This window comes from Syngnathoides biaculeatus, chromosome 2 (assembly GCF_019802595.1).
Source record: "Syngnathoides biaculeatus isolate LvHL_M chromosome 2, ASM1980259v1, whole genome shotgun sequence".
NCBI classification, from domain to species: Eukaryota; Metazoa; Chordata; class Actinopteri; order Syngnathiformes; family Syngnathidae; genus Syngnathoides; species Syngnathoides biaculeatus.
The window spans coordinates 11,648,158-11,660,673 of NC_084641.1; the positions used below are offsets into that span (position 1 = coordinate 11,648,158).

At 40.4% G+C, this 12,516-nt stretch overlaps 1 protein-coding gene across 6 annotated transcripts; it reads right to left on the minus strand.

The window, feature by feature from the left end:
- Positions 1-308: 308 nt before the first annotated feature.
- Positions 309-11,941, minus strand: zgc:171775 (STKc_p38 domain-containing protein). 6 transcript variants are annotated; one of them, XM_061833633.1, is made up of 12 exons: positions 11,776-11,941; positions 9,610-9,739; positions 7,982-8,040; positions 7,648-7,759; positions 6,174-6,203; positions 5,810-5,857; positions 5,576-5,690; positions 5,420-5,491; positions 3,937-4,016; positions 3,746-3,824; positions 2,562-2,735; positions 309-2,440 (listed from the first exon to the last, which is right to left on the minus strand). In XM_061833633.1, the coding sequence occupies exons 1-12, from the start codon at positions 11,907-11,909 to the stop codon at positions 2,379-2,381; spliced, it is 1,095 nt and encodes a 364-aa protein (XP_061689617.1). In that variant the 5' UTR covers positions 11,910-11,941; the 3' UTR covers positions 309-2,378. The 6 variants fall into 6 exon arrangements, with proteins under 6 accessions (XP_061689617.1, XP_061689609.1, XP_061689631.1 ...); XM_061833625.1 differs by having other exon boundaries at positions 2,562-2,738; XM_061833647.1 differs by lacking the exon at positions 7,982-8,040 and having other exon boundaries at positions 2,562-2,738; positions 7,648-7,731.
- Between the last annotated feature and the right edge of the window lie 575 nt (positions 11,942-12,516).

The window sequence follows — 12,516 nt, forward strand, 5'->3', positions numbered from 1 at the left end:
CTAAAAACTGAATTATAATTGCAGTCTTTAAAATGACTATTTACTTTTTTTAAAATTCAAAGATTTGCCAAAATCTCATTTTTAGATGTGTTCTTGGACACATGTGCCCTGTGACTGACTGGCATCTAGTTCAAGGTCTAGTCTGCCTTTCACCCAAAGTTGGCTGGGATAGGTTCCACCTCTCCCGTAACCCTGGTGAGGATAAGCGGCTCAGAAAACGGATGAATGGATGTTGCGACAGACAAAATCCTCTGACATACAAATAAATCTTAGTCACAAATCAATTAAGGAACGAGTCATTTGGGGTGAAAGAATCTGGTTTTTACTTTGAAACTTCTCAGGCACAGAGATGTTCAACTTAAAATGTCAAATCCTGTCACATAGTATGTGGCATCATTTAAAAGAAATAGAATAAACAGTGCAACTACAACAAACAACCTCTTGACTTTTCCAAATCCAGCGTTGCACTTGGTGCAACTTTGGACTAAATCCACATCTGGCATTTTCATGGACTGGTATACAGCACTATATTAAAAAGTGGGACATCTGCGCTGATGGATATAGGTTTTTGGGTGCATCCTTAGCAACACTTGCCCCAGAAAAACTGTACAGAAAGCTAACTGTTGATGACCTCAAAAATGTGTTGGATACTTCTTTCACGGTCATTAAAAACAGCACAATTGTCTCAGATGGAGATATATTTATAAGCGGAATAGGATGCAGCAACCCGTGCTTGACTGGAACATTGCCCTAATTTAACACAGAATGTGGGGGTGAAAACCCCTTGCGAATTAAATGTCCGTGCAGCACAGCTCTGTGTATCTACCGCCACCGCGGATCGTGCATTTTTAATTATTTCCTTAGGATTAACTGCTGATATTATATTTCATTATAATGGGTTAAAGGGTTGGCATTTTAACACGGCAGTGCATCATTCTGAAAAGTGTTTGCCATTATTTTGTATTTGGCCTGGACATTGCAAGCTCAGTTTGGATTTTGAGATCTGCGATTGATCCAGGATTTATTGATTTTTATGAAAGACCCGCACTACCGGAGTCGGCAGATCATCATACTTCGTTTTTCTAAATTGATCAAATACTGCTTCCTAGTGGGCGAAAGTATAACATCCATCTGACTTCCAGTACAGAAACAAATGACGTATGTTTACAGCATTAACCAAAAATGAATTTGGGATGTTGTGTTAAACATAAATAATAAGGGAATAGAATAATTTGAAAATCATGTTCAAACTGCATTTCATTGAATACACTACGTAAGATGAGATAGCTGGAACAGGGTACATCACCTTCTCTTTTAAAAATATAATATATCTCAAAATGCTATAAACAATGTTTATTGAGGTGGCACGAGAATGCGAAGAAGCCATACAATGAAGGAGAATTTATTAAAAATATGCCTCAGTGAGGTCACTGAACTCTTTTGTCAGAAAACAACAATTTTACACAACTTCAACTATCCCTCGACACCGTTGAACAGAGAATATTGGACATTATCAAGCCTATTGATTCGCAGTTGCACTCAGATGTCTAATCGTGACTATTGTAGTGTTGAGAGTTGTGACATACAAGACAGGACTTAGTTGAACTGGGAGTTTGTCTGTGTGAGAAGGAGCACAACATTTGAATTCTTTAAAATTACTGGCCTGTGGTCTTGATAATCTCAAGGAGTCAATTTTTCTTGCTATCATGTTGGTGTGTGACATCTACAATAAATCCGACTGAGCAAAGATATGTGCGTGACGAGGAAATGATGTCCATGTGTATGATGTGGCTTTTTTTAGGAGCACAGTCCAAAAAAATATCTCTTGACCTCTGACTAGTTGGTCCACCCCTGCCATAGTGAATAGCTTGACCAAAAAAAAAAAAAAAAAACTGTATCCTGTACCAAAATCCGTATAGCATGTTCCAGTGACATTTGCATAAACAACAGCATCTATTCCCAGAAATATGGTTACATGTCTCGTTCTATTGCTTGTTCCAGTGTTGGCACCAGTAAACAACAGCAACCAATTCCGGAATTAACAGATATTGTCTGCTGCAAGCAGGCATTTTCAGTTCCAGAAGATATTCCCATTTGATCAATTCAATCCCAAGTCTGCTGTTTCAAACTCCTTTAAATCAAAGTTCAACTGTTCTCAAACCTCAAGGGGAATCTTTGGGGCTCTCCTCCGACCTTAAACTGTGTTGTTACAAATGTATAGAAAGTGTGTCTAAAATGTGCTTACAACCCATAAAATATTATTCACTTGGGCATAATTAGTTCCCAATCATTCACATTCTCAAATTTTCATTCTCTGATAGCAAGAATGTTTAATGGGATTATTAAAAACCAGTTAATCGTGGTGCCAATGCTTCACCCTAAATGGCAGTCTTACTGGGGTCATCAGGGTCAAAAGTCATGATCTCCATGTGAATGAGGCCTAGGAGGAGGGGAAAAAACAAGAATACATAATCCCTGTTAAGGATAGAAGTACTACAAGCCTCACTACTGAACAATTCTCATAGATAGTTTAACAAAAAAACTGAAACAGTCTGACTCACTCTTCCACTCCCCGATGGCAAGCTCCAGGTTCTCAAAGGAGTCGTCATAAGGCTGAGAGTCCGGCTCGCTCTCTGGGTCATGATATTCCGCCAAGAATGGGTGCGACAGCCCCTGCGAGGCTGTCAGCCTTGTGTCCGGATCCAGTGCCAACATTCCCTCAAGTAGTGACACAGCTGCTGAAAATGATCAACTATTTGGTTGTCAACAACAAATTTGTTATTTATTCATGACAGAGTAAACTATATGCATGGATATACTACGTATACTCTAATACTAATTATGTCATATCACCAAATAGCTACAACTCGTAGATGAAATGTAGCTTAAGCTTCAATGTTTGAAATTCTGGCTATATTCATCAATAAATTGTGTTCCCCCACAGAACTCACAATTTAACATTTTTTTTTTCTATGCGATCAATATCTCAGGCAGCCACAATCTCCAAACTTTAAAGCACTCTGAGCCATTGAGAAGGATTTCTAGGTACTCTCGCAGTTAATTTGTAACGGAATAAATGAAATAAAACATGGGGGAGGGGTGCTTACTTAGTCTCACTTAAATTAGAAAAAAAATGTCCATCCAATTCTGATTGCACTTATCATTCGGGTGAGCTGGAGCCAATCCTTCCCAGCTGACTTTGGGAGAGAGATGAGGTACACTCAGGATTGGTCGCTGGCCATTTGGAGAGCACACATTGACAAACAACAACTAACATCCACAGTATACCTGTGACCAATTTAGATCCCTCGCTGAAGCTAACATACTGTATTATTTTGGAATCCAGGGACAAGTTGGAGTACCAAAGGAAAACCCACACAAACGTGGGGAAAACAACATTGCGCGGCATTTGTGGAGATGAAATTGCGGACACCCAACCTCGGAATTGTGAGGCAGACATACAAGATCACTGCGCTACTTAGGTCGAATGAATAAAGCAGATACACTACAAATACTAAGATTAAACAAAACTAAAACTAACACACACACGCACGCACACGCATGCACGCACACGCACACACAAACGGAGGTTTTCCCATACACTCACATTTTGGGAAAACATTCCCTGGCCAACATTTTTAAATGTCCTGAAACAGTTTCCATGTGGACTAAAAGCCAGGCTTTAAAAATAGACACGTAATGTCCATATTTGACCTTCGTTTGGAGTCACAGGAGTTGAACCCACCATTTTCTTCCATGGATGGAAAGACCTCTTTGAAGTTCTTCTTCTTTAGCGCAGGGAGACCTTGAACATACGACTGTGCCTGGAAAGCAAGTGCTCACATTTCACTTTGTAAAGATGTTAAACTATATACATAATGCCCACGACCCTGTGCCAAATATGTACTCTGGTATGCACACCAGCTATAAACTCACGTCTTTACTCTGCATCTTCCCTACCAATGAGGAGTCAGGTGTTCCGGTCAAGTGCAGGATCTTTTTTAATTGATCAATACCTGGGAGAGCTGGTCAAAGAAATCGCACCATGCTGTAAGTATTACAAGATAGCATATATATGTAGATGGATATATGGAGTGGAGTAGATATACATAAACATATGTGTGTGCCAATTTTCACCGCACTTATGTTTTTTTTTTTATTATAGTGACTGCTTGTAATAATTACCTAGCCATGCTTAATGAGCATTTACAGCAGATATTTTCAAAAAAAATTTCAAATGTCTTTTTTTTTTTCAGGGAAGATACCAAAATGCTGACAGCAACATTGTCTGAGCAGAAGGAATTTCTGGCAAATTCTGGCAGCTGAGTACACATAACAACATTCCCCAGTCTTATTTTGCAAAGAAAACCATTGAAATTTGATTATATTTTGTAAAAAAAAAAAAAAAAAAAAAATGGAACTCGCTCAAACCCATGTGAGAAAATAGGTTATGGTCCAATGAAACCAAGGTTGTACATTTTGGTTCTGATTCCAAAACGTATGATTGGCATGGGGATCATCATGTGTTGAAGCTATTTTTCTTTCACTGAAAGGGTAGCATTAAGAAAGTGGAGGGAATTATGAACACTTTCGTAAAACATCTGTGAGGTAATCTGAACACGGTTGTGCACAGGGGGTTCCCCAATTTGTCAGATTTTGTGTGTCTGTGTAAAGATAGATGAACACTGATAAGCAACCAAAAAGACCAAGAGCTGCAATTAGAGCCAAATATGCTATAATAAAGTATTAGTTTGAGGGTCTGCATATTGATGCAATCCGGTCATTGTATTTTATTATTACTAGCCACCTCAAAAATTTCATTTTCAATTGAATTGTACAGGTCATAGATCAGATAACTGGCTAATGAAGTTTTGCGATACTTTACCTAGGCTTTTGTTCTATAAGTCACAAAAACTGCATTTCAATAAAAGTGTGTAGACTTATTATACCCACTATATCGCTCAACTATTAATATTTTTCATTGATATGATCATGAGAAAGCTAAGGATGTGGACTAGTGACTTAAAACAGGAGTAAGCAATGCTTAATCACTCCACCAATATTCATTTATTTTTGCCCCATATTGTCCTTATCATGTGCTATTTTCATTTGTGTTTTATTGTTGTTTTTATTGAACTTTTCTTATCTTTTACTATGTAAGTACAGAGTGCCCTTGCGTGCCCTGAAAGCCAACAAAAATAAAATGAATTATTATTATTATTATTAATTTCCAGAGCTGTACCATTCATGTTTTGCAATATATCGTTGTCCTATTATCCTGCATTCAAGCAAGACACTCAGTCAATAATTCTAATTGTCCTACATCCAAGCAAGAAATCTTTGAATTTAACTGTCCAACATGTGACAAAGTAAGTGGTCCTCGTGTCTCTTGGAATGGAGTCCCCATGTCTGAGGATACTGTCATGCCCGGGGAAGAGAACCTGGCCAGTGATCATTTCGGCCAGGATACAGGCAGCCGACCAGACATCCACTGTGACGTGGAGACAAATTTCATTGCGACATAACTGAAAGCCTCGTTTGAGAACATCCCCACCCCCGACCCCAAAGCCTATACCTGTCTGACTATAGTGCATCCAGTTGAATATGACCTCTGGAGCTCGGTACCAGCGGGTGACCACATAACCAGTCATTTCACTCTCTGTCTGTCTAGCAAGGCCAAAGTCCAATATCTGTCAAGATGAAACAAAACATTTACCATCGAGGGCTTTTTTTTTTTTTTAAACAGATCCAAAACATTGTGAATCAAGTCCTTGGATGTTCAGTTTTCATTCATTTTACTCAAAGGTACCTTTAGTTCACAGTTCTCATTCACTGCAAGGTTACCAGGTTTTAGGTCCTTGAAAAAAAGGAAACAGTAAAAGAAGTAAAGCAAAGATCACCACAATGTTTGAAGAATTTAAGCAAAAAAACAAAAAAGCAATAGACTCGTTCCTGGGTAAAATAAAAGTTATGTAAAATGCTTCACCTTGTTTATCCATTACAAGATGTTACTTTTGAGCTTTGTTGTACAGAAGTCACACTGATTAGATTATATAGATTTGTTTTTTGCAGTGGTTGTGATAAATTAAAACAGCTAAGCAACTTTTAGTTTTTTATTCATCAGGAAAAAATTAACTACATAATGAATATGGGAGCATTTTTGAAGTACTAACCCGGTGGATGATTCCAGCCGAATGAATATACTGAAAAGAGAGAAAACAAAATGGAAATTACAATAGCAAACCTCAAAGTTTTTGATAAGTTCCATTTTATCCCAAGGACAGGCTATACTGTGTCAAATGAAAGGGATATTCCTTTCATAAGTGAAATCATCCATCCATCCATTTTCTTCACCGCTCATCCTCACCACGGTCGCGGGGAGTGCTGGAGCCTATCCCAGTTGTCAACGGGCAGTAGGCGGGGTACACACTAAACTGGTTGCCAGACATTCGCAGGGCACATTGAGACAAACAGCCACACTTACAATCACACATAGGGGTAATTTAGAGTGTCCAATTAATGTTGCACGTTTTTGGAGTGCGGGAGTGCCTGGAGGAAACCCACGCAGGTACGGGGAGAACATGCAAACTCCACACAGGTGGGTCCGGGATTGAACCCGGGACCTCAAATCTGTGAGGGCAACGCTTTACAAGCTGATCCACTGTGCCGCCCCAAGTGAAATCATTTACGTTTTAATGATATTGTTTTAAAAGCTTGTAACTTTTTATCCAGCTTTTTGCAAATGATGTGGTTTTGTTGACTTCATCAGACCGTGATCCCCACTCTCACTGGAGTGGTCTGCAGCTAAGTGTGAAGCTGCTGGGATGAGAATCAGCACTTCCAAATCTGAGATAATTGTCATCATTCGGAAAAGTGTGGCATGCCCTCTCTGGGTCGGGGATGAGATCGTGCTCCAAGTGGAGGACTTCAAGCATCTTGGGGTCTTGTTCACGAGTGAGGAAAGAATGGAGCGGGAGCTCAATAGACGGATCGGTGCAGCGTCTGCAGTGATGCGGACTTTGCATCGGTCCGTTGTGGTAAAGAGGGAGCTAAGTCAAAAGGCGAAGCTCTCAATTTACCAGTCGATCAACATTCCTACCCTCACCTTCAGTCACAAGCTATGGGTTGTGACCAAAAGAACAAGATCCGGGGTACAAGCGGCCGAAATGAGTTTCCTCCGCAGGATGTCCGGGCTATCCCTTAGAGATAGGGTGAGAAGCTCAGTTATCTGGGAGGGGCTCACTGTCGAGCTGCTGCTCCTCCGCATTGAGAGGAACCAAATTAGGTGGCTGGGGCATCTCATTCGGGCGTCTTCTGGACGCCTCCGTGGTGAGTTGTTCCGGGCACGTCCCACCGGAAAAATATCCCGGGGATGACCCAGGACACACTGGAGAGACTATCTCGCCTTGGGTCCCCCCCCGGAAGAGTTGGATGAGGTGGCTAGGGAAAGGGAAGTCTGCGGTCCCTGTTAAAGCTACTGTCCCGGTGATCTGACCTCAGAGAAGTGCTAGCTGATGAATGAATGAATGTTTATATGGTATTTAATGTCATTTTTTTTTAGCAGGTTAAAAAATGTTTGGGCCTTGTCACGTGGTATACTATACATTTGTGGAAAGAACTCCTAAAACTCCTGTGTGCGACACTTACCTTAAGTCCTCTTAGAAGCTGGTAGAACAAGTACGTTATGATGCGATCTGTTAATCTCCGCTTCTTCATGATGTGGCCCAGATCCTGTGCTACAAAGGGCATCACCATATAACTACATGTTTGTAAAGGGAAAAGGAAAAGCATTAATTAAAAGAAAAAATATATATGTATTATTATGCAACATACAGTAACTAGCGAGCCAAAACAAACATGCATACACTTGCTCCTAAGAGTTGTGCTTGAACCTCCAGTACATATATGGATACAAACTCTATCAAAGGGTCTCGACAAGCTGCAACAACTAACAGAAGAATGTGGTTGCTCGTGCACTTACAAGGTTTGGAATTTCTCCACAGAGGAATCGGGTGTGAATACGTCAAGGAGACATATCACCTTTGGTGGAAAGCATGGGGACAGAGGGATGTAGATCATCATACACATGTCTATTAAATACTGATATATGTAAAATCACAGGAGAATTACAATTTAAACTGTAAAATCCTCTTAATGTAGTTGTTATCCTTATTCAACTCTTATTCAAATTCATTCATCTATTCTCTACAGCACTTAATTTGTTCAAGGGCGTGGGAATTTGAAGTTAGGCAAAACAGCTACAGCACAGGACAGACAGAAACAAACAACCGCTCAGACCACATTGAGTGGAATTGAGTGGAAACTGAACCCACACTGTCTGCCCCAAAGCTATGCTTGTACATAACTATATCATGAATGACTTAGTCAATTACAATGCAGGCAATACACGAAAGCACAACAAATGATTAAAAGTGCAATACTGTTACAATATAGATGAATTGCTGCATGTATTTATTTCTTAGATACATAGCATGTTTTCTTGGACATTAGTTCCCAGGTAGAATTTACAGAGAACGATTATTTATTTCCCAAAACCCCAAATTGTACCACTCACACTGAGTTGGTGTTAGTACTGCCTTAGATGCAAGGCTGCTATTACGTCAGCAGATGGGGCAGCCATCAGAACTTCCTGGTGAAAACAGTCAGCTGGCCTTTGCGACAAGAACCAAGTGAACTCTATTATGTCTGCTTCAAATGACGTATGGACAATATACCTGTGGGTTAAGCTCTGGGTTGGTGGTGGTTGGTGCGCCATTTGAAACAAAATTGATCAATAGCACTAACACCAGTACTGAACCAGACCTGGCACCAGCTCAGTGTAAAAGAGGTGTGCCCACTGTGACCACACAAGTTTCCACAACATCAGCGAGGTAGAGGGCTCGGTTGCCTCACAAATCAGAAAAATGCCAGAGATTTAACATGAGCTCAAAGTCTAGCAGACACACTCAAAGGACATTTCTTCGAATAAGACATTCATTCGTGTACCACTTGTTTTTCACTCAAATCACTAATTGTATAAGAAAAAGTATGCTTCTTTTCCCCCCCAGCAAAGAATTTGATGTAGTTAGGCTTATGTGCCCTGAAATTCAAATTAGCATTCTGTTATAAGTAAGTCATTTTTGTTTTGTGCCACTCAATGTATGTAGTGTTCTTTTAGTGCATTCCTTTTGATTTTGGCTCAGTGAGGAATGAGATCGTGCTCAAAGCAAGTTCATTTTCTTGTTTTAAAATAAGAACACCCAAGGAAAATGATGAAGCATTCTCTTCTAGTCTTTTTAACCTTCTTCCCGGATTAGCTGCAAAACCAAACATTTATTAAAAACGGAATACGGGTAAGCTAGTTTTCAGAAGCAGAAACACTGTGTGGAACATGCTGGTTCCAACAACAAACAACAGTCCCAGTTTGGCCTGGAGCTTAGATGAGATTGTAGGGTTTTGTTGAATGGTCAACAAAGTTTGCTTGTCCTCTAAGTCGACTTTGCTTGAATGAGATAGAAACGTAAATCTCATCATCCAGCCTTGAGGACTGTCCTTGCACTTTAGAATTCCCAGTTAGATAAAGACTGTACGAAAAAAACTAAAACTTACATTTTCATGGTCAATGTGGCGAAGTAGCCTGAGTTCTCGGTAAGATCTTTTGGTGTGGATGAGGGACTGAAAAGGACGGTACAGCTTCTTAATAGCCACCTTTTCCTTGGTTCTCTGATCTATGGCAGAACTAAGACACACACGTTACAGACAGAACATTAGAGACTCACAACCATTACAATCTCCTCAACTTCATTTGATGAGAAATGTGATTGCAATATTTGTCACATTCATAGTGATATGGGATGTAGTCAGGGGCGTATGTCTGAACTTTTCCGCCTTGAGGAATCACTATAGTGGGGAGATCAGCGAGGTGGCCGCAACCTCTAGTGGGCCGGCTGGACCCGCTGCCAGGGTTGCCGACTTTCTGTCCGTCTTTTTGACCACCACGGAACTCCGCTCCTGGATGCAGTCATTTATTCTGAGTCACCGCAGGCATCCATCAATGCATTTCCTATACTGCTTTCCTCATTGAGGTAATGTTTCTGCGAGTTACAATGTGAATATGTTTCGATTTTGCCGTAATAAGACTGTGATGCATTAGGAAATAAACCAATGTAGCACATGAATTTAAAATTATCTATTTATCCATCTATTTTCTAAACCGCTTATCCTGTCTAACCCAGTCCGCTGTGTTAGACTTCCCGAGACATTCACCTATGGAGAATTTAGAGTCAGCAGCCTTCAAAACTGTGAGGCATACTTGATAACCACTCGTTTACTGTGCGGTCACCATAGACATTGAGCATAACATTTATGTGAAAAAGGGTGATATGCAATATATATCTAAGATTTCGATGCTGTACAAGTGCAAAGAAAGCACCTTGATGAACAAATGTGTGTTTTTTTTCTTCAATAAAATGCTGTTTTGGGCCTCATTGTTTCATTTCTATTCATTACTACAAAAGATGGAACAAAATATGTATGCTTAAAGTGTATGAATCATAAAAACTGAAGGTTGAATCGCTGACAAGCTTAGCAATACAGTTCTATGGACCGTGTCCCTTACTATATTGCTACGTGACAAACTGTCAAGAAAACACAAGTGTTGTGAATTTCTGTGCACAATGTGGTTCGATTGAATGTGTGTGTAATCACAACTGGTTATTGTTGGGATTGAACGGTGTATTTTTGCATGTATGATCTTAGATGATAAAAAGGAGTAACATCTCCTGCTGGACAACATACACTCAGTGGTCACTGCATTAAGTGCACGTGCATTGTGGTTATTTTATTTCGCTAACATGAAAAGTGAGAATACAAGAAACCAGTCAAAGTAAGATGCACTCCCTTTCTTCAAGGATGCAAAGCATAATAACAAACATAAGACTCTAAATTCCCTGGAGCTGTGGATGTGAGTGCGGATGGTTGTTTGTTTCTGTGTGCCCAGCGATTGGCTGGCAGTGGGAACCAGTCCAAGGTGTACCCTGCCTCCTGCCCAAAGATAGCTGGGATAAGCTCCAGCACTCCCACGACCCTTGTGAGAAGAAGCGGCTCAGAAAATGGATGGATGGATGACTAACAAACATTATTAAATGAATAGTCACATGAGAATATTGTGCAGGTGTGCCTAATGTTGTGGGAAATGGACATACAGTACATTGTTTTTGTGGGAGTAATGCAAGCTTGTCAGTCAGTGTTTTATCGTTAGATATGAGGTATTTCTGTGGGCTAAGTACTTCTCTGCTAGGGGAGATTCTTGCATATCAGTAGACCTGCATTGACTTGCTGACTTGCCTGAGGCACACAATAGTGCTTCTGTTTGGAGATGGCAGATAGCCGCGGGTGCAACAGTCCGAGGAGTGGAATGCACACTTAAACAATCAATATACAGACTAGGCTAGACTAGGGATGGACAATAGTAAAAAAAAAAAAAACATTTAATGATGACCTTTGGCCAGTTATAATGATGATAATCTCCTTTAAGGGCATGCCACAGGAATTACATCATGTTGAATCTTGAACAAATAAATAGTATGTTCCTGTCATTTAAGTTTAATACTACCTTAATTCAACAAGTGACAGCAATTTTTGTCAACTGTCACGAACTATAACTTAACCACATACAATTCTTGGTATAAATTGAGTAAAGAAGATAAAGGCCAATAGTAACTGTATAAAATAATGGGATATGAATGAAGTCTCCTGCATCCCGGTTAAACTCACCAAACTGTACCGTAGGCACCGGAGCCAAGTGCCTTGAGCGCCGTGTATCTTTGTGGGATTTCCCACGTCGTCTTTTGGATCTCCACTCTCTGGAAACCCGATCTGATCGGAGAGTCGCTTGGTGGAGGATCCATTATGTCAGTTTGTTCACTCGAAACTTATTATGTAAAAAGAGAGTGAGACCTGACAGGTGAGAGCAACTAAGGTTGGAAGGAGGGGAGCCAAGCCTCGATGCTCATCCAAACCACGCCCCCGGTCACATATGCTTGTTTCTTCTGAAATTTGGCACTTTTATGAACGAGTTGGAAAAGACCAAATAACAACGACAAAAAACTATAACACTTTATTCTTTGAGATCCATTTCTAACCCAAATTAACAGTAGGTCCCAGATAAAAACCAAGTAAAGTACTAATATACATGTCCCAACCATGCAAAAAAAAGTCATTCATCAATCGATCCATCCATCCGTCCATCCATTTTTTTAGGCACTTATCCTCACAAGGGTCACACACACACACATATATATACACACACACATAGTTTGCATGTTCTCCCCGCTCACTCTGGTTTCCTCCCACATCCCCAAAACATGCCAAATTAATTGGACACTCTAAATTGCCCCTAGGTGTGATTGTAAGAGCGAATGGTTGTTTGTTTCTATGTACCCTGCAATTTGGCTGGCAACCAGTTGAAGGTGTACCCGCCTCCAGCCCGTTGACCGCTGGGATAGGCTCCAGCAC

Excerpts from the sequence above, each read along its gene's own strand:
- zgc:171775 (XM_061833610.1), bottom strand. The coding sequence starts at position 11,909 with ATGGATCCTCCACCAAGCGACTCTCCGATCAGATCGGGTTTCCAGAGA. Across the intron at positions 7,760-7,981 it reads GTGGAGAAATTCCAAACCTT|TTATATGGTGATGCCCTTTG; the intron begins GTAAGTGCACGA and ends ACAAACATGTAG. Across the intron at positions 2,739-3,745 it reads TCCATCCATGGAAGAAAATG|CAGCTGTGTCACTACTTGAG; the intron begins GTGGGTTCAACT and ends GATCATTTTCAG.